This window comes from Aspergillus eucalypticola, assembly GCF_003184535.1.
Source record: "Aspergillus eucalypticola CBS 122712 chromosome Unknown BO83scaffold_23, whole genome shotgun sequence".
NCBI classification, from domain to species: domain Eukaryota; kingdom Fungi; phylum Ascomycota; class Eurotiomycetes; order Eurotiales; family Aspergillaceae; genus Aspergillus; species Aspergillus eucalypticola.
The window spans coordinates 446,308-463,809 of NW_020290297.1; the positions used below are offsets into that span (position 1 = coordinate 446,308).

General features: G+C 50.2%; 6 protein-coding genes across 6 annotated transcripts; 5 read left to right on the forward strand and 1 right to left on the reverse strand.

Annotated features, from left to right (window-relative positions):
- The first annotated feature begins 184 nt into the window (after positions 1 to 184).
- Positions 185 to 4,332, forward strand: BO83DRAFT_439746 (mismatch repair ATPase MSH6). The gene is made up of 5 exons (XM_025536197.1): positions 185 to 642; positions 696 to 746; positions 807 to 969; positions 1,019 to 3,405; positions 3,470 to 4,332. Exons 1-5 carry the CDS (start codon positions 310 to 312, stop codon positions 4,166 to 4,168), a joined length of 3,633 nt encoding a protein of 1,210 aa, XP_025385322.1. The 5' UTR covers positions 185 to 309; the 3' UTR covers positions 4,169 to 4,332.
- A 693-nt stretch (positions 4,333 to 5,025) lies between these two features.
- On the reverse strand, positions 5,026 to 5,858 carry BO83DRAFT_451584 (uncharacterized protein). The gene has a single exon (XM_025536839.1). The coding sequence runs from the start codon at positions 5,820 to 5,822 to the stop codon at positions 5,244 to 5,246; it is 579 nt and encodes a 192-aa protein (XP_025385323.1). The 5' UTR covers positions 5,823 to 5,858; the 3' UTR covers positions 5,026 to 5,243.
- Positions 5,859 to 6,337: 479 nt separating this feature from the next.
- BO83DRAFT_429833 (uncharacterized protein) lies at positions 6,338 to 7,295 on the forward strand (the record flags this gene model as incomplete). Its single annotated transcript, XM_025535491.1, has 3 exons — positions 6,338 to 6,592; positions 6,647 to 7,168; positions 7,263 to 7,295. 3 exons carry the CDS (start codon positions 6,338 to 6,340, stop codon positions 7,293 to 7,295), a joined length of 810 nt encoding a protein of 269 aa, XP_025385324.1.
- A 1,643-nt stretch (positions 7,296 to 8,938) lies between these two features.
- BO83DRAFT_429834 (cell wall mannoprotein 1 family protein) lies at positions 8,939 to 9,535 on the forward strand (the record flags this gene model as incomplete). Its single annotated transcript, XM_025535492.1, has 1 exon — positions 8,939 to 9,535. One exon carries the CDS (start codon positions 8,939 to 8,941, stop codon positions 9,533 to 9,535), a length of 597 nt encoding a protein of 198 aa, XP_025385325.1.
- A 2,410-nt stretch (positions 9,536 to 11,945) lies between these two features.
- BO83DRAFT_451592 (FAD-dependent oxidoreductase) lies at positions 11,946 to 13,982 on the forward strand (the record flags this gene model as incomplete). The annotated part of the gene is made up of 4 exons (XM_025536840.1): positions 11,946 to 13,268; positions 13,313 to 13,583; positions 13,647 to 13,925; positions 13,973 to 13,982. The coding sequence occupies exons 1-4, from the start codon at positions 12,143 to 12,145 to the stop codon at positions 13,980 to 13,982; spliced, it is 1,686 nt and encodes a 561-aa protein (XP_025385326.1). The 5' UTR covers positions 11,946 to 12,142.
- Positions 13,983 to 14,789: 807 nt separating this feature from the next.
- On the forward strand, positions 14,790 to 16,698 carry BO83DRAFT_343694 (GMC family oxidoreductase; the record flags this gene model as incomplete). The annotated part of the gene is made up of 2 exons (XM_025528700.1): positions 14,790 to 14,999; positions 15,072 to 16,698. 2 exons carry the CDS (start codon positions 14,790 to 14,792, stop codon positions 16,464 to 16,466), a joined length of 1,605 nt encoding a protein of 534 aa, XP_025385327.1. The 3' UTR covers positions 16,467 to 16,698.
- Between the last annotated feature and the right edge of the window lie 804 nt (positions 16,699 to 17,502).

A 17,502-nucleotide genomic window follows, 5' to 3' on the forward strand; every position in this document is an offset into this window, starting at 1 on the left:
AATTTAAACTTCCGGTTTACCCCATATTTCGATCTCCACCCGGTTTCCATTGGGCGAGAGGCAGCCGGGCTATCAGTCTCGAAGCAGAAGGCGGCGGCAGAAATCCACTTAACGCGTCGACGCGTGACGCCCGTTTCTCGCTGCGCTCCCCAGGACTGTCCAGCCCAGATTCACCCTGTCCGATGTCCATCCCCTCCGTCCGTTATTTCTAAAATCCATTGACCCATTTAATGGGCCCATTTACTTATTATAAAGCATGATATAAACTACCGTCAACCTTACCCCTGATATATAACAATATAACCCATAATGGCTAGAGGAACCCCCGCCGCCTCCTCTCCCACGACTGCGACGCCGCCCACCGGAGCCTTGAAACGTTCCACGTCCAGCACCCAGAACATGAAAAACCAAAAGTCAATTCTTGGGTTCTTTCAGAAGTCGTCTCCATCCACACCGTCCACTTCTCGTAATGCGGAGCCTGCTTCTTCTCCGGCGGAGAGGGTCTCAGAGCAGCGACGCGGAGGTGCCAAGGGCGCGGCGGAACGGAAGAAGAGCGTTCCCAAGTTCAAGCAGGAATTGGAGCCGGTGCCTAGTAGTGACCTAGTGATTCCGGAGGAGGATGAGCAGAATGATAATGCACAGGTGCGATTTGCAGACAGCGGTGTGTCATTGACGACTAACACATGATGCTGCAGGAGAGTCAGAATGGCAAAGCCGAGTTGAAGACGGCGTCTCCATCGCGACGGGTAAGGACTTGAACCCTGGCATTCATTTATTCCAGATGTGCTGACAGCTTATCCTTCCAGGCTAAGAAGCACGTCAATTACGTCGAATCCGACTCCGAAGGCGAAGATGACGACGAGAAGATATTCCGCCCTAGTCGCAACAGCAGGAACAAGCGAAGGAAGATGTCTCCTGAAAGTGATGATGAGTTCAACGATGGCGGAGATGTGGGTTACTCCGATGATGGTGAGTTTTTGTCCCCACATTTCTGCATGCTATTCTGACTGGTTTTTAGAAATGGACGACTTCATTGTTGCAGACGATTCGGACGAAGAAGCGAAACCATCCAAGAAGCGCAAGAGACCGTCGACCCAACCGAAGAGCAAGTCCTCCTCTTTACCACCTGTATCACCTGATGAGGAGTTGGACCTGGACATACCAGACGCATCTGCCGGTACAGCTCTCAAGTGGACGTACGACCCAGAGAGCTCCGAGCCACGCCAGCCTCGCACAGCACCGGTTACTCCAAAGAAATCATCGGGAGCCACGAAGCAGAAAGCACATGTGACGGAGCCTGAACAACGGTATGCCTGGCTTGCAAATATCCGAGACATTGACGGGCATCCTATCGGCCACCCTGAGTATGACCCTCGCACTCTATATATCCCACCATTGGCTTGGACCAAGTTCTCGCCATTCGAGAAGCAATACTGGGAGATCAAGCAGAAATTCTGGGATACTGTTGTTTTCTTCAAGAAGGGCAAGTTCTACGAGCTTTATGAGAATGATGCTACCATCGGACATCAATTGTTCGATCTAAAGCTTACTGATCGTGTGAACATGCGCATGGTTGGTGTTCCGGAGATGAGTTTGGATCACTGGGCCAACCAGTTCGTGGCCAAGGGGTTCAAGATCGCTCGTGTTGACCAAATTGAGTCAGCCCTGGGCAAGGAGATGCGCGAACGTGATGGTAAGAAGGGCGGAGGTAAAGAAGACAAAGTCATTAGAAGAGAATTGTCGTCAGTTCTCACGGCCGGTACCCTTGTGGAAGGCTCCATGCTGCAGGATGACATGTCTACGTACTGTGTTGCTATCAAGGAGGCTCTAATCGATGACAAGCCTGCCTTTGGTATCGCTTTCGTTGATACTGCAACCGGCCAATTTTTCCTGTCTGAGTTTGTGGACGATGTTGACATGACGAAGTTTGAAACTTTTGTCGCGCAGACCCGACCACAGGAGCTTCTTTTGGAGAAGTCTGCAGTGTCCCACAAGGCTTTGCGCATTTTGAAGAATAACACTGGTCCAACTACGCTCTGGAACTACCTGAAGCCGGTGAAAGAGTTCTGGGAGGCTGACATTACGGTGAAGGAGCTCGATGCGAGCGAGTATTTCGTCTCGCACGACGATGATAACTTGCAAGCTTGGCCTGAGGCACTCCGAGAAGCCCGGGACAAAGAATTGGTCATGTCTGCATTCGGTGCTTTGGTGCAGTACCTCCGACTCCTAAAGATCGATCGTGACTTGATCACCATTGGTAACTTCACTGCGTACGATCCGATCAAGAAGGCCACCAGCCTGGTGCTGGATGGTCAGACTCTTATCAACATGGAGATATTCTCCAACTCCTTCGATGGCGGCTCCGAGGGCACCTTGTTCCAACTTTTGAACCGCTGTATCACACCTTTTGGTAAGCGGATGTTCAAGCAGTGGGTATGCCACCCGCTTGTGGATGCAAATAAGATCAATGCTCGCTTGGATGCCGTGGATGCCCTCAATGCTGATCCCACTGTCCGGGACCAATTTTCGTCCCAGCTGACCAAGATGCCCGATTTGGAGCGGCTCATCTCTCGTGTCCATGCTGCGAATTGCAAAGCCCAGGACTTCTTGCGCGTCTTGGAAGGCTTTGAGCAGATTGAGTACACCATGAGTTTACTCAAGGAAAGTGGCTCAGCAGGAGAAGGTGTCATTGGGCAGTTGATCAGCGGAATGCCTGACCTAAATGACCTGCTCGAGTACTGGAAGACTGCTTTTGATCGTTCGAAGGCGAGGGAGAACGGCATCTTGGTACCGAAGCCCGGTGTTGAAGAAGACTTTGACAGCTCTCAGGAGAACATTGAGCAAATCCACCGCGACCTGGAGAGCTTGCTGAAGCGTGTACGCAAAGAGCTTGGATCTTCCGCTATCATCTACAAGGACAATGGCAAAGAGATCTACCAATTAGAGGTGCCGATCAAAGTCAAGAACATCCCGAAGAACTGGGACCAAATGTCTGCTACGAAACAAGTCAAGCGCTACTACTTCCCGGAGCTGCGCAAGCTCATCCGTCAGTTGCAGGAGGCTCAAGAAACACACAGTCAAATCGTCAAGGAAGTCGCTGGCCGATTCTATGCACGATTTGACGAAAACTACACCACCTGGCTTGCTGCTGTCCGCATTGTAGCCCAGCTTGACTGTCTCATCAGTTTAGCCAAGGCCTCATCCTCTCTCGGCCAGCCCAGCTGCCGACCCGTCTTCGTGGACGACGAGCGAAGCGTTCTCGAGTTCGAGGAGTTGCGCCACCCGTGCCTAATCTCCTCAGTGGGCGACTTCATCCCTAACGACATCCAGCTCGGAGGCTCACATGCGAACATTGACCTCCTCACCGGAGCCAACGCAGCCGGAAAATCCACTGTCCTCCGAATGGTGAGCCAGCACTTTCGCTTCCACAGCTTCTTGAGAAGACCTAGACTAACCCTGGAATCTGTAGACCTGCGTCGCCGTAATCATGGCCCAAATCGGTTGCTACCTCCCCTGCCAGTCCGCACGCCTCACCCCAGTCGACCGAATCATGTCCCGTCTAGGCGCAAATGACAATATCTTCGCCGCCCAATCGACCTTCTTTGTCGAGCTTTCCGAAACCAAGAAGATCCTTTCCGAAGCCACACCTCGCTCACTTGTCATCCTCGACGAACTGGGTCGCGGTACCAGCTCCTACGACGGTGTGGCCGTCGCCCAAGCCGTCCTGCACCATGTTGCCACACATATTGGCGCTCTCGGCTTCTTCGCAACCCACTACCACTCCCTAGCTGCTGAGTTCGAGGGACATCCTGAAATTGCACCGAAGCGTATGCGCATCCACGTTGATGATGAGGAACGTCGCGTCACATTCTTGTATAAGCTTGAGGATGGCGTTGCAGAGGGCAGTTTCGGTATGCACTGTGCGGCGATGTGTGGCATTCCGGACAAGGTTATTGAGCGGGCCGAGGTGGCTGCTAAGCAGTGGGAGCATACGAGTCGGTTGAAGGAAAGTTTGGAAAGGAGGAAGGGAGGTGGATTGGTGGGGATGGGGTGGTGGAGTGATGTTGCTTGGGCGTTGAGGGACACGATGGCTGAGAGTGAGGAGGGTGCTCAGGAGGTGAGTGATCGCAGTTTGGAGGTGCTGAGGAAGGCGATTGAGGCTTTGTGAGGGGGTTTGGGGTTTCTTCCGGGTTATTGAAAGACATAAATGTCTACATAGATATTATCCTCTGTTTTTCTTATCCTTATGAGTAAGGACCGGGTGTTAGGATTAGGGATATGTTTCGAAAAGTGAGGATATAATTGGGATTTAGTTGTTAATCTGAGGTATTGAAAACGAATACGTGCTACAAAACCAAAATCCATAAAGGCTGCATATGTAGTTACTCTTTCGACAGCTATTTCTCGAAGCATTGCCGGCTCTCGCCTACTACTACTTAATTTTAGGTACTTGGGAGAGTTGCAGGTGGAAATTAATATCGATATAATCCTTCCCAAAAAACTATAACTGCTCGTGATGATGGTCACTCCAGTTCCTTCCCTTTGGAGAGAGATATCCATCCAACCCAAGACCAGAATCATACCAAGTAAAAGAACGCTACTTAAGATTATTCGATTGTTGCATTGTCCTGGATCTGCATGCCTTTGAGGTGGGGGGAAACCTTGCGGCAGATGAGTCCAGCTGGACGAAAGACGAACCCAACAGCTGTCTGCCCCATTTCCAAAATAACCCTGAAAATAGATAGAGTGGAAAGAAGACAAAATATCACCTATTTCGAAACCAGCTCACATGTAAACACAACTGCTGGTCATTGCTCACGCCCATCTGTTGGAACTGCAGATCATAGTCAACCTTCACAGCCCATATATCATGCGGGCCTATGTTACTACCTTCATCAGTGTTTATTTGAAAGGCATAGTATGTCTGGCATCTTCCTCAAGAGCGGTATTATTCGAGAATATGGGCCCAGAGTCTTTCAGACGACAACCCGCTCTAACCCATTGACAGCGATGTATTGTATTATCGTCGTATGCTCATCATGATCCCCTAATGATATTGAACACTGGAATAATTTGACGACTATGTCTCTTGTCTCATGAAGAAGGACCAAAACAGACAGACAACAGCAGAAAGCAGGCGTAGTTGAGCCAAATCGAGACACAGATACTCTTGCGACAGTAAAAAAGGGGTAACAACTTTCAGTAAGACAACAAATCGAAGGTACCGGCATTAGAATAAGTACTCATTCACGCCGCGGCCTCTTCAAGAGAGGAGAATCCAAAGCATTCATCTCAGCCCGCCACAATGCAGCGCGAAGCTTCGGATCTTTCTCAACTGCTCCATTGCGAAGGGTTTCCAAGCGCATTTTGAACAAATCTAAAAAGAATTGCAGATCCTCAACAGCATCCGCGATAAATTCGTCGCTTCGCCATTGGTCCAGAGTCACCGGCCAGCGGAGAACTTTGCCCTCTGGCATTCCCGTCGATCTGATCTTGGCTAGAGCCTTTTCGAGAGGGGCGGGGATAGAGGTTAGGTCGATAACCGAACCGTGACGGCGCTGAACTTCATCTACAGGAGCCGTATTCGAATCGGTTTCTCCTCCGACTTCTCCCTCTTGCGATTCTATAGCAGTGTAGGGTTCGATGTAGAGCTGTTCCTCAAATTCATTCGTCGTGTTTTCCCGAAGGGCCATGATCCGGTCCCTTATCTCCCGCTCCATCAGACCAACAGTGACACTGCTGGATGTTTCAATTGTATCAGATGATTCATTTCCATCTATATGAGCCCCTTGAACAGGGCGTCCGTTCGTGTTGTTGGGCATCGCGTTGGTCTGATGGCGATTATGTAGGTAAATGCGCGATTTTAACAGAGACGATGGAGGTTTGCAGATCTTCAAACTGTTGGTCTACGGATGTTCTTTTCAAGAGTTGATTGGATGATTTCACGTCAAAAACTTGTGATGAGCTGAAGACATGATAAGGTGCTTCTATAAAAACAGGGGCTTGCTTTTGTCACTCACTTGGGATGCCAACAGGTTCAACAGTCAAGATCTGTTGTGCAGAAAGGGTGACGATGAAGAGGAAGAAAGCAATCTACATGACTGATACTTATAGCTGACCTACCGATGGTAGGAAACCTTCACACGTACAAATGAACGACTAATCGATGTATCACCAGGGCGATATTCACATCTACCGTCAAGGAAAGATTCTGACGACCAGATTATCCTGTGCAGCTCCTCACTTCGTCATCACAACCTTCCTCTCTCATAACGAAAGTTGTATCCATTAGCAAGCAGCATTACCTCTTCTGATAGCCGTTAATCTATATTAGATCATGGACGAGGATATTGAGGCTATTGATGCACGTTTCAAGATTATATCTGAGAATCTGCGTCTAGCTCTCTGCGCCGCTCCCGAGCTTGACAAGGCGTCTGAACCAGAGCGTGCAGGCAGGAGCAACTCAGTCACCATGATGCCACCCGCCCCAGCTGAAACTCCTAATGATCCGACCTGTGAATCAACATCCCCTGTACTACAATTGGCAGGGGCTCAATCCTCTACAGAAAACCCTAAACGACCTCCACAGGAAGTAATCGATTTTACTACAGATCACCTTAACGTGCTTCGAAGCGATCTCGCGTAGCTTCGAGCTTCGCTCGCAGCCAGCGGTTCAATTGCGTGTTCTTCCGATGAAATCGAAATGTTGAAGCAACTGGTCAAGAAATTGCAGGAAGATTGTCTTCGCGCCCAAGAGGATCGGGTATCGGCTTTATTGGACTGTGCGAAACTGCAAAAAGAGCGCAACGACGTGTCCCGTGATGCCATTGAGAAGATTGAGGCACTCCGGAAAGAGAATGAAAAATTGAAATTGGACTTTGCCAATTTGAAACACAAGAAAGATAAAGAGGTCGAAAAGGGCAACAAAAAACGGGTTGGTAAGGAGAGTAGGTCTAAGAAACGCAAACGTTTGGAACCAGATACCTGTCCGGAGGGACCAAAAGCGCAACAACCTTCGTTGGACCCGGACGATGGTCGTGATCCCAGACTTACACGCCCATTGGCAAGACCGCCGCTATCACGCCATTCCCTAAGCTGGGATTCAGATAACGGCCCACAGGAGCCAACACCAGGACGACGCCGGGAGCGTACTCGTCACCCAAGATATGTACGCTGCGGCCTTCGAAGGGCGCCAATCAATCATGACCCCCAAAGTCGGACAAGAATCAATATTCATAACACTTGAATGGATCTGTGTATAGGTGTGCCTTAGTGATATGCGCGACTTTGATTGAGCTTGGTATGGGTCTCGTCTAGGTAGTATGCGTGTGGACATTTTCGGGAGACGAAGTGGTTTTCTGCACTATACACGAACTCCCGTAGCGAATCATGTTATTTATGATGTTGTAGCTAGCTGCGACCCAGGGAGAAAAAAAAAAAACTAAAAGAGAAAAAGGGGATAACCCCCAAATTGCTCATTTGATTGAACTTCCGATATTTGGCCCTAAGGTATAAATGTTGAAGCAAATTGAGACCGCTAGACAGCTTCAGCAGATAATAATGTGTATTCAGGACAGTCAATGATACTTCTTCTGATATAGCGGTAGTAGCTACTTGAAAAGAAAGCCTTTGTCTATCACAGCCAATTAAATATATATAAGCTTGAAATATTGCAACACTAGCAAGCCGATGGATTCCGCCAAGGAGCAGATATACTGTTCACTGTACACGGTTGATCCATCTTAGCAAGCGATAATTTACTAGTGGAACTTGTAGACCCTCATATGCCAAAAGTAAGCTTGTATATGCGACACACTTTGCTTCACTAAGCACTGTAGGAAAGTGACCTTCGTGAATTACATCCCAGGTATCTAGAGTCTCTCATTGTCGAGCAGGAAAGAAGAATAAAGACCTAGCTCTCCATTAAAGAGACAAGAAATCATGTCAAACATGCCCAGCAATTGTAAATAAAACCATCAGCGTGACCGGACCTAATAACACTGCTACCCTTCCTCTGTACCCTGACTTGCCATCCCGCCCATTCATCCACCTTCCAGCTCCCTTCCCCAATGATACCGCCCCGTGGCTCAGCATTGTATGAGGCGTGAAGCGCCAGTGCAGCACGAGCCTGATGAACACACTCTGGTACAATCCGGAGTCCTGATCAGCGGTAATGAAGTTCCAAGTTCTCCAGAAAGGCCGCCTGGTAGTGATTGGATCAAAGGTGATCCCGCAATTGCCCTGCCCTGCGACGAAGCCGCTAGGAGCAGGATGTAGCAATCTCATAATTGGTGTTGGTCAAAGCACCCCACAAACCCAAACTCCTACGCATCAAATTGGGTGCAAAATCGCAAACTCCACATCATGAAACCATTCGATTTGGTTGGTTGGCTCATAACTTGGCGGTTGATCCCGAGCTCCGCAAAATAAACTCCCGCGGTGATGTGCGAACCAAAAAATCAGGACCACAGGCAGTAAGTGAAGCAAAGGTTAAATTATAAATAAAGATCGACATAGTGTATAATCCTCGTGAACACCCCCGTGGGACAGGGTTCAGCATTAACATTTACGGTTCCACTAAGCAAATGGAAACGCTCCAAAACACCCGCTTTTTGGGTCTCTGCTTCCAACTTCCCCGGAAATTCAGCCATCCCTAACGGTTCGTGATCCAGTCCCTGTTAATCACTGACGATTCAGGGTTTGCACATCGTCATTTGGTGGAAGTTGACCTACTATTCAGGCTTTGCCAGCAATGTATCATCACGGTGTCGTTCTTTTGCCCATTTGGGATTTGGCCCTCTCCACGAGGACATAGCCAGAGAGCTATATAAAGTCACTCAATTGTCCTTCAATCATGCCTATCATCATCAGCAATCAGCAAACATAACTCTACTACCAACTCTTAACTTAATCCAAACTCCGTATCTCAACCATCATCATGAAGCTCTCCATTGTCTCCATTCTCACCCTCGGCCTCGCCGCCGGCTCTCTCGCTGCGCCCACCGCGGTGCAGGAGCGCGACCTCCCCACCGTCACCGGCGTCCTTTCCAGCATCGGCACCAAGGTCGACGCCCTGGGCTCCGCCATCCAAGCTTACAACGGTGGCGACGTCGCCAAGGTCCAGCAAGCCTCCGACACCCTCGTGACGGCCATCAACAACGGCAACACCAAGGTCAGCAGCACGGCCGCCCTTAGCAGCAGCGACGCGCTGGGACTCCCCGGCCCCGTCAACGACCTCAAGGACAAGATCACCGCCGTCATTAACAAGCTCGACGGCAAGAAGAGTCTCATCGTCAAGGCCGGAAAGGGCACGCAGACCTACAATGACCTGACTCAGCAGAAGGCTGCTGCCAAGAAGCTTTCCGACACGATCGTCTCCAAGGTCCCGGAGAACCTCCAGAGCCTGGCTGGTTCCATCGCTGGTGGCATCTCTGACGCTATCGACACCGGTGTGAAGGACTTTGCCGATCAGGCGCCCAAGGGCTCCAAGCGTGAGGAGGCGGCCCCTCTTGTTGATGCTGCTATTGCGGTTTAAGAAGTTGCTTTGGGGGCGGGGGTGTGAATCTGCTGTGCAGGTCATACACAATTGTTTGTGGTCTCGCTGGATACATTTGAAGTTATTGGGATAGCTATCGTGTGCGGGAGGATTATTGCGGAGTCTTGGACGGTTTGTAGTTGAATTGAATTATTTGCTTATATATTAGTGCTTTCCAGTGTAGCCTGATCTAGGAAGGATTCGACGTAGCATAACTCGTAGTTTAATAGCCCTCAGTTCATGTCTGCGGGAGAAACTATATAGATCAGCTAGCAGGTATGACCATTTCTTATTAAGGTACGTAAACATTGAATGAGACCAGCCAGATCGGTAGCTATTCGTGTTTAAGATTAGCATAAAAGCAAATCTATACTTTGATATCCCTTTCGATGATAGACTAATTATAAATTAGATATTGGTAAAGTTGTCAATTGAATAGGATGACAATTACAATTTAACAATTGCGATGAATATGGGTGGATCTTCAAATCCCGAAAGGCATGCGGGGCGTACCTGTTTTAGTGAGTTCAGAGACATTGGCAAGGTGATCATTGATATTGACTGTGCCCCGATTGTGACAATAGCTCGACTCCTCACTCAAACAAAACAAAAGAAAAATAAAAAATAAAAACCCATAGGGTTATTATAATTCTCCTGATATTAATAATTCAGGTGGGGAAGGAGTCCACGTGTGTGACCCAGGACATATACTCGTCTGATCAAGAAATTGATAGAATTTACAAACTTCAATGGTAGCCATGTAGAAAGCTCATTAAGAACTGCCTCCAGCTGTATGCTACATGCAGCATACAATCGACGGTGAGGGTCCGGAATGGTAATAATGGCTCAACACGATTGGTGGGAATGTGGAAAAAAGGTTGATAACACGTTCCGGCCACATATTATCAAGCTTTTCCTGCAACGCAGGCCGATTTACTCCTGCAAAAGTCCGAGTGTAACCTTTGCTTAAAAGGGACTACCATTACGGGAATGGCTATCTGTCAGGGTACTCCGGAAATGGTGAAGATATTGTTACGATATCCGGGCAGTGATGTCGAGCAAGGCGTCTTCCGTATGCCTCTTCTGTGTTGGGCTGCGTTCCAGGGCAAAGCGGACATGGTCGCAATGCTGATAGAGCAGGGTTTCTCCCTTCAGGGGGTTGACGGCCTCTACGGGTGAAACGCGCTTTCCTGGGCAGTCATTAAGGGTCACCAAGGCGTGTTTACCCAATTACTGCACACTCCCGGTTTCGGGTTGGATGACGTTGATCAACAAGGTCGGTCGGCGCTCTTCCACGCGGCAGTCGCTGGCCATGAAGACATGTTCGAAGAACTTAGATCCCGGGGCTGCGCCGTCCATCGTCCTGACGAATTTGGGTTCACTCCCCTAGTTGTAGCGGTTCAGCAGGGACGGGAGAATGTCATCCGGAAGATCCTCGAGAACCATCCGCTAACATAGGAGCCTCGAGACTGCTTTGGTCGCAGTCTGTCGTGGTGGATGCGCTCGACTGGAAATGATGCTTTGCGAGAAGCCATTGTCGGCTACGGTATGCAACTGGGGGAGATTAGTCCGATAGAAGAAATCCGTGCACTTCTTTTACTATGAGGCGAATCGGTCGAGACAACCTTGCGATAACTTGTACCCTTGGTCTCAAAAGAAATGATAGAGGCATTGGACGTGTTAGGGGTGTAGGAAAGATTTCCGGATCTGTCACATCGGCCGTTAGTTTGGTGCGAGCTGCGAAGACTTTGAGGGAGGGGAATCTGATGGATCCACTGAATAGTATGTGTTTACTGTCAGGAGATGATTGTAGTCAAGTGAACAACTAATTTATTCATCTTGTTCACCTGTTCATAGAGTAAATCAGGCAGAGTATATCAGACTAGTTTCGACTAGTAACCAAGATAAATCACTATTGTCTATAATAGAGCAAAGGGTGTGTAGAAGAACAATTAGGAATAAACCCAACTCATTCTGTGATTGATTCTAAAGCAGTATCCATAATAAGTCCCGGTCACTTACAGATAGCTTCATTCAGGCGATCATTAAATACGGCATAATAAACAATAGGAAACTCCTAGAAAGTCAATCTTGATAAAGCGTAGCTCGTCGCAAAACGCCAGATTTAGTAGAGGTATACCCTTTGTAGTACTAGTAGGGCGACTGGTCTGACGAAACAGGAGCCGCCAGACCCCGAAGGTTTGTCTGACAAGTGCATGCGTCCCGATCAGCAACCCCACATACCGGAAATCTAATACGGAAGACGGCAACAAAGAAAACACTGTTTCTAGCATCAATACTCACTCATAATTTATAAGATGGTCTCTCCGGTCACGTGCTTGTGATGTGAGCCCTCAACACGTCATGAGGTATCAGCGGAAGCGGATGGTACGGATGTGGAGGCAGCCAGGCGGGTGTGGCGGTAGGCCGTTAGCGCCTCCCCCTTAACCTGCATAGTATACAAAGTATCCGAAGTAGAAGGCCTTGGCGAACATGCAACTGACAGGAGAGATATAGTCGAATTCCTAATAGAATCGAGCCGAGTTCGAATGCAAGCTAATAGTCACTTCGCTTGCCATAATTGAAGTTTTGTGCTTTTCCTCCGGAATGGCTGGCAAACTGTCCTTCTTCGTTTCATTGCTATCCATTGCTGCAGCTTCAACCGGCTCGTCGTGTCGCTGCTTTCCTGGAGATGCGTGCTGGCCTTCCACGCAGGACTGGGACACTTTCAACGCTACCCTGGGGGGGAGGCTCATCGCCACAGTCCCTGCTGCGAGTGTGTGCCACTTCAACAGTACATTCTTGCCATACGATGCGGCGGCTTGTGAAGAGCTGCTGGCAGTGTGGAACGAAACCAGAACCCACTATGAGACCAGTTACTCCCCAATGGCGCCGTGGTTCGCCAATTTCTCCTGCGATCCATACCTGCCCAACACACCCTGCACCATCAGGCACCTGGTCCGGTATGCCGTGAATGCCAGCAGCGCGCAGGATTATCAGACAACCATCGAGTTTGCTAGCAAGCATAATATCCGTCTTGTTGTCCGCAATACTGGCCACGATTATCTTGGCAGGTCCACTGGGGCTGGTGCCCTGGCCCTTTGGACTCATCATCTGAAGGATATTGAAATTGTCGAATACCAGTCAACAGGCTACTCCGGGCCCGCCATCAAGGTCGGTGCAGGTGTGCAGATTTTGGACGCCATGAATGTGGCCCATGAACATGGGTACACCCTCGTGGGTGGCAACTGCCAGACAGTAGGCTATGCTGGTGGATATTCTCAAGGCGGAGGCCACGGCCAGCTGATGTCCATGTATGGCCTGGCTGCAGACCAGGTTCTGGTGTGGGAGGTAATCACCGCCACCGGAGACCACTTGGTTGCTACCCCTTTCAATAACTCTGATCTATATTGGGCGATGAGCGGTGGCGGCGGGGGCACCTACGCCGTTGCCCTGTCCATGACCAGCAAGCTTTATACTGACATTCCGGCCGCCATCGCCAACTTGACCTTCACCAATGACAGAGTAACTGAGGATATGTTCTGGGAAGTTGCCACAAGCTACATTCAGGATACGGCTAGGCTGGCCGATTTAGGTGGTGCTGCGGTTTGGGAAGTCACTAACGCGGTCTTCAAGAGCATGCCGTCCACGCTACCCGGCGGCACCAAGGAGCAGTTGCAGGCGCTGATGCAGCCCACCCTGGACCTTCTGAGCAGCAACAACATGACCTATAGTACGTTTAATCATCTCAATCAGAGTCACTACTGACTGGTACAGCGTACAACATTGCCAGTTGTTCCAGCTTTTACGAATGCTACACGCGATTCAGCCCATGGATGGCCGTGACCGAGTTTCAAATCGGCGGTCGTCTGATCCCGCGGAGCACGGTAGATGACGATCTTCGCCCACTCATTGATTCCTTTCGTACCATCACCGACTACGGGGCAGTCGTTGCAGGGGTTTCTTTTAATGCTTCACGGTCGACTATACCAGACAACTCTGTCAATCCCGCATGGCGCGATGCGCTGATTCGCATTGTCCTCGGCACGTAAGTCTTTCTCCGTCGTGATCAGGAGTATGAAGCTCTGTCAAACCATTTACCTATCTATAGTTCCTTCGATTATTACAACTATACCCATGACGTCGAAAACCAGAAACTCATGACAGAAACACTTCTCCCCCTACTTGAGAATTTGGCACCTGGCAGCGGTGCTTACCTGAATGAGGCTGACTTCAACCAGCCTGATTGGCAGTCAACGTTCTACGGTGACAATTATGCTAAGTTAAGCTCTATCAAGAACAAGTACGACCCCAACCACACCTTGTACGCTTTGAAGGCTGTGGGAAGTGAAGAGTGGGCGGAACAGACAGATGGAAGGCTTTGTCGCGTGTGAGTAGTTTAGGACCGGATACAGATGTATTTTACGAATCATATAGAAATTTTTAATCGTAAGACCAGTTCCATGTCACTACCACGCAAGTATCCCTTGATCATTAGGTTACATCAAGCCAGTTCGTTCATCGATGGTGCGGTAAAAGGCTCTAAGTACCACGAATTGTTCAACTGGACACCTTCTTTAATATAACCCAGAGAAATGCTGTATACTTAACGACTCAATCCAAGATAGGGGAAAGGCATAGAGATAGTTCAAGGAGAGGTCTTGACTTTTTCTCACGTCAACGTGTGACTGCAGCAACCCGGTGATCACTAAAGGACCTCGGTACCGTTTGTGATGGGATGTTTTCATTTCGTGGGCCAAACAGCCCTTGGGCAACCCTCCTAGTCAACAGACCGCAGATCCCAACGGATTACTGGTGGATGAGGCTGCGATTGCAGTCCAAATTTGGCCACCGGCGTCGAGATCGCTCCTGTATGGTGCTGCGTTGTGTGGAGCCTAGTGAGGGCCGAAAATCTGACCGAGGCCTAAGCGATGGGGCCCTTCAACCCTAAGCTGGCGTGGGAAGTTCTAGGTAGATAGCAGTAAAGTACCCGTAGCCAAACCCCACGTACCTGCCGCACTTTATAGTGCGCGGCATAGCCATTTCCGGTTCTGTCACTGGACCCCACTACAGATTGTCCAGATTCATCCTCCACTGAGTCTAAGAATAATCCCCTCTGATTGTGTGTGCTGACTCCTAGTATTTAAGCAACACGCATTCCCGCACTGTTTACCTTATTATAGGATCAGTCCACCAACACGACCCTCTCGTCTTAACTTTCTGCTTGAACGACACACTCATCATTAGGACCAACATGACCTACCCAACCGCTGACTATATTGTCATCGGCGGTGGCACCGCCGGCCTGGTGGTCGCCAACCGCCTGTCGGAAGACCCCAACGTCAATGTGCTCGTGCTGGAGGCGGGACCGGACCGCAGCTCGGACGAGCGTGTTCAGAACCCCGCGGCGTGGCCCACTTTGAGCGGGTCGGAAGTGGACTGGCAATTCAAAGCGGTACCGCAGGTATGTGTTATCTAATGTCTATCAAACTGAGTTCTGTCTGTCAGTTATCGGATGCTAACTACTGCGCGCCAGCCCGGTTTGAATAACCGCGACCAAGACTACGCTGCGGGCCGCCTGCTGGGCGGTACATCCGCCATCAACGGGCTGGCGTTTGTGCCACCTGCCCCGGCAGGCATCGACGCCTGGGAGGCGCTGGGGAACCCCGGCTGGTCCTGGCAGTCGTTGGCCCCGTACTTTCACCGTAGCTTCCATATCTGCCCCGAAGCTGCCCCTGGCGATGGTCCAGGCGCTGCTGCATCCGCCGCAACTGGTCCCATCGAAGTTACCTATCCAGCACTGGCGGAACCAAGGAATCACACCATCATTGATGCCTGGAATAAGACCTTCGCGGACAAGGGCTACGCCTTCAGTGATACCCTGATCCCGACCCCGACCACCGGCACCCGCCCCTACACGGCTACCATCACCACCACAGGCGTCCGCAGCGCAAGCACTCAGTATGCGGCCTCACGCCCAAACTTGCGCATCCTCACCAACACCACGGTTGAGCGCATCCTCTTCGACACGACAAGCACCACCATCACCGCCACCGGGGTCCTTCTCCACAATGATCCCTCTCCCATCACAGCCACTAAAGAAGTAATCCTCGCCACGGGCGCCTTCAACACCCCCAAACTCCTCGAACTTTCCGGCATTGGCTCTGCATCCCGCCTCTCCACGCACAGCATTCCCTGCATCATTGACAACCCTTCCGTTGGAGAAAATCTTAACAACCACCTCATGGCCGTGCTTCCCGTTCCCATCCAGCCCTTGCCGGATACCGCCTCCCCCACTCCAGGCGTTCAGGCCATCTCTTTCGTCCGCTCGGGTGCTGAAGCAGACCTCCTCTCGCGTCACCCTCCCCATCCCCCCCTCAACAACCTCCTCGCCAACCCCTCCGAGCCCACAGCCTGCTTCTTCCTTAGCACATTGCCCAACTCCATGGCCATTTTCGGCTTAATACCCTCTTACCCCCTCTCCCGCGGCTCCGTCCACCTCTCTTCCTCCCAGCCTACTGACAAGCCCATCATCGACCCTGACTATTTATCGCACCCCCTTGACATCAAACTCATGGCAGCGCACTTCAAAACTCTTCACTCCCTCCCAACCTGTTCCCCATTAAGTGGGATTCTAGGCTCCGCACCGGGCCCTAGCCCTGAGACTCAGGACCCGGGTGTCGTAGAGGAGACGTTGAGGGCATCGGTCGTGGCGGCGCATCATTTCTGCGGGACGGCCATCATGGCCCCGCGGGAGAAGGGAGGTGTCGTGGATACCGAGTTGCGGGTTCATGGGACTGGTAACTTGCGAGTTGTCGATGCTAGTGTGTTCCCTACTGTGACAGCAGCGAACCCCATGTCGACGGTGTATGCCGTTGCAGAGCGGGCGGCAGAGATAATTCGGGGAAGGGATAGACCTGCCTGCGCTTAAGTGGAAAAACAGGGGCTAATTCCTTTCCTCCCTCTCACAGCAGGAAACTGGTGCTTGAACATGGCAACTTCGAATGCCCCAGTATTTGAAGACAAAGAACAGGGATTGCTTCAATCATAGACATAGGATTCGATCGATATCAGGTTATGTGTTGGTGGTGAACGAGCCCACGTAAGCAGCAGAGATAGCGAGGCATCACCTGATTCCTGGCTCCATTGACAATAAATATCCCAACAAATCATCTAGTAATAGAATCCATTATGCAAGTCAGACACGTGGCTTCGCCCCGCGCATATCGCATCTGCGCTATTTACATCTATCTCATTGGTGAGGCTCAGCTGTCTAGCTTCCCGTGGCGTGGTAGAAGAACAAAGGTGTGGGTGGTCGTACAGGCAGTGCTTAGCCAGGCTGAACTTAATAACGTAGCGAATGACAATGTGCCAGCACGAGGAAGGATGACACGATGGCACGAATAGATAGACGCGGCTAAACCGTTGGATTATAGGTTCCCTGGCGAATACTTGAGTAGGTGGATCGTGTGTGGGACGGCCCCAGTGGGGTCTGTATGGGGGCTTGGCCCCTTTTTAAAGAGCCATTGGTAGCCGCCTATGTAGTGTCCACTAGCCCTGCCTGCTTGGGTAAAGATGTTCGGGTTTCCCCCCGTCTTGTATTTTCGAATATGAAAGAGAACATTGAGTACCCTGTTATTCATCAGCTATCCTGCCCTTACTTGTGAGAAGTCACAGAAATTACTTCTATGAACAGTTTGAAGCACTTTATTTTCTTTTCAAATAAATATTGAAAACTAACAAGTAGGATCACAGCGGGATGCCTTCAATTGCTAAAGATCTGGCTGTACTACCGCATTTAGGAAAGATGCTTATATCTCCCCGTAGGGCTGTGTATCCTACCGCCAGAATCAAGAAAACTGGTAAAGGTCTAGAGTTTCAGTCCAGGCAGCTTAGGCCACACACCACTAACAAGCTTGACATGGATAAAACCACTACAAAACAGGTGGAGTAGTATGATACCACTA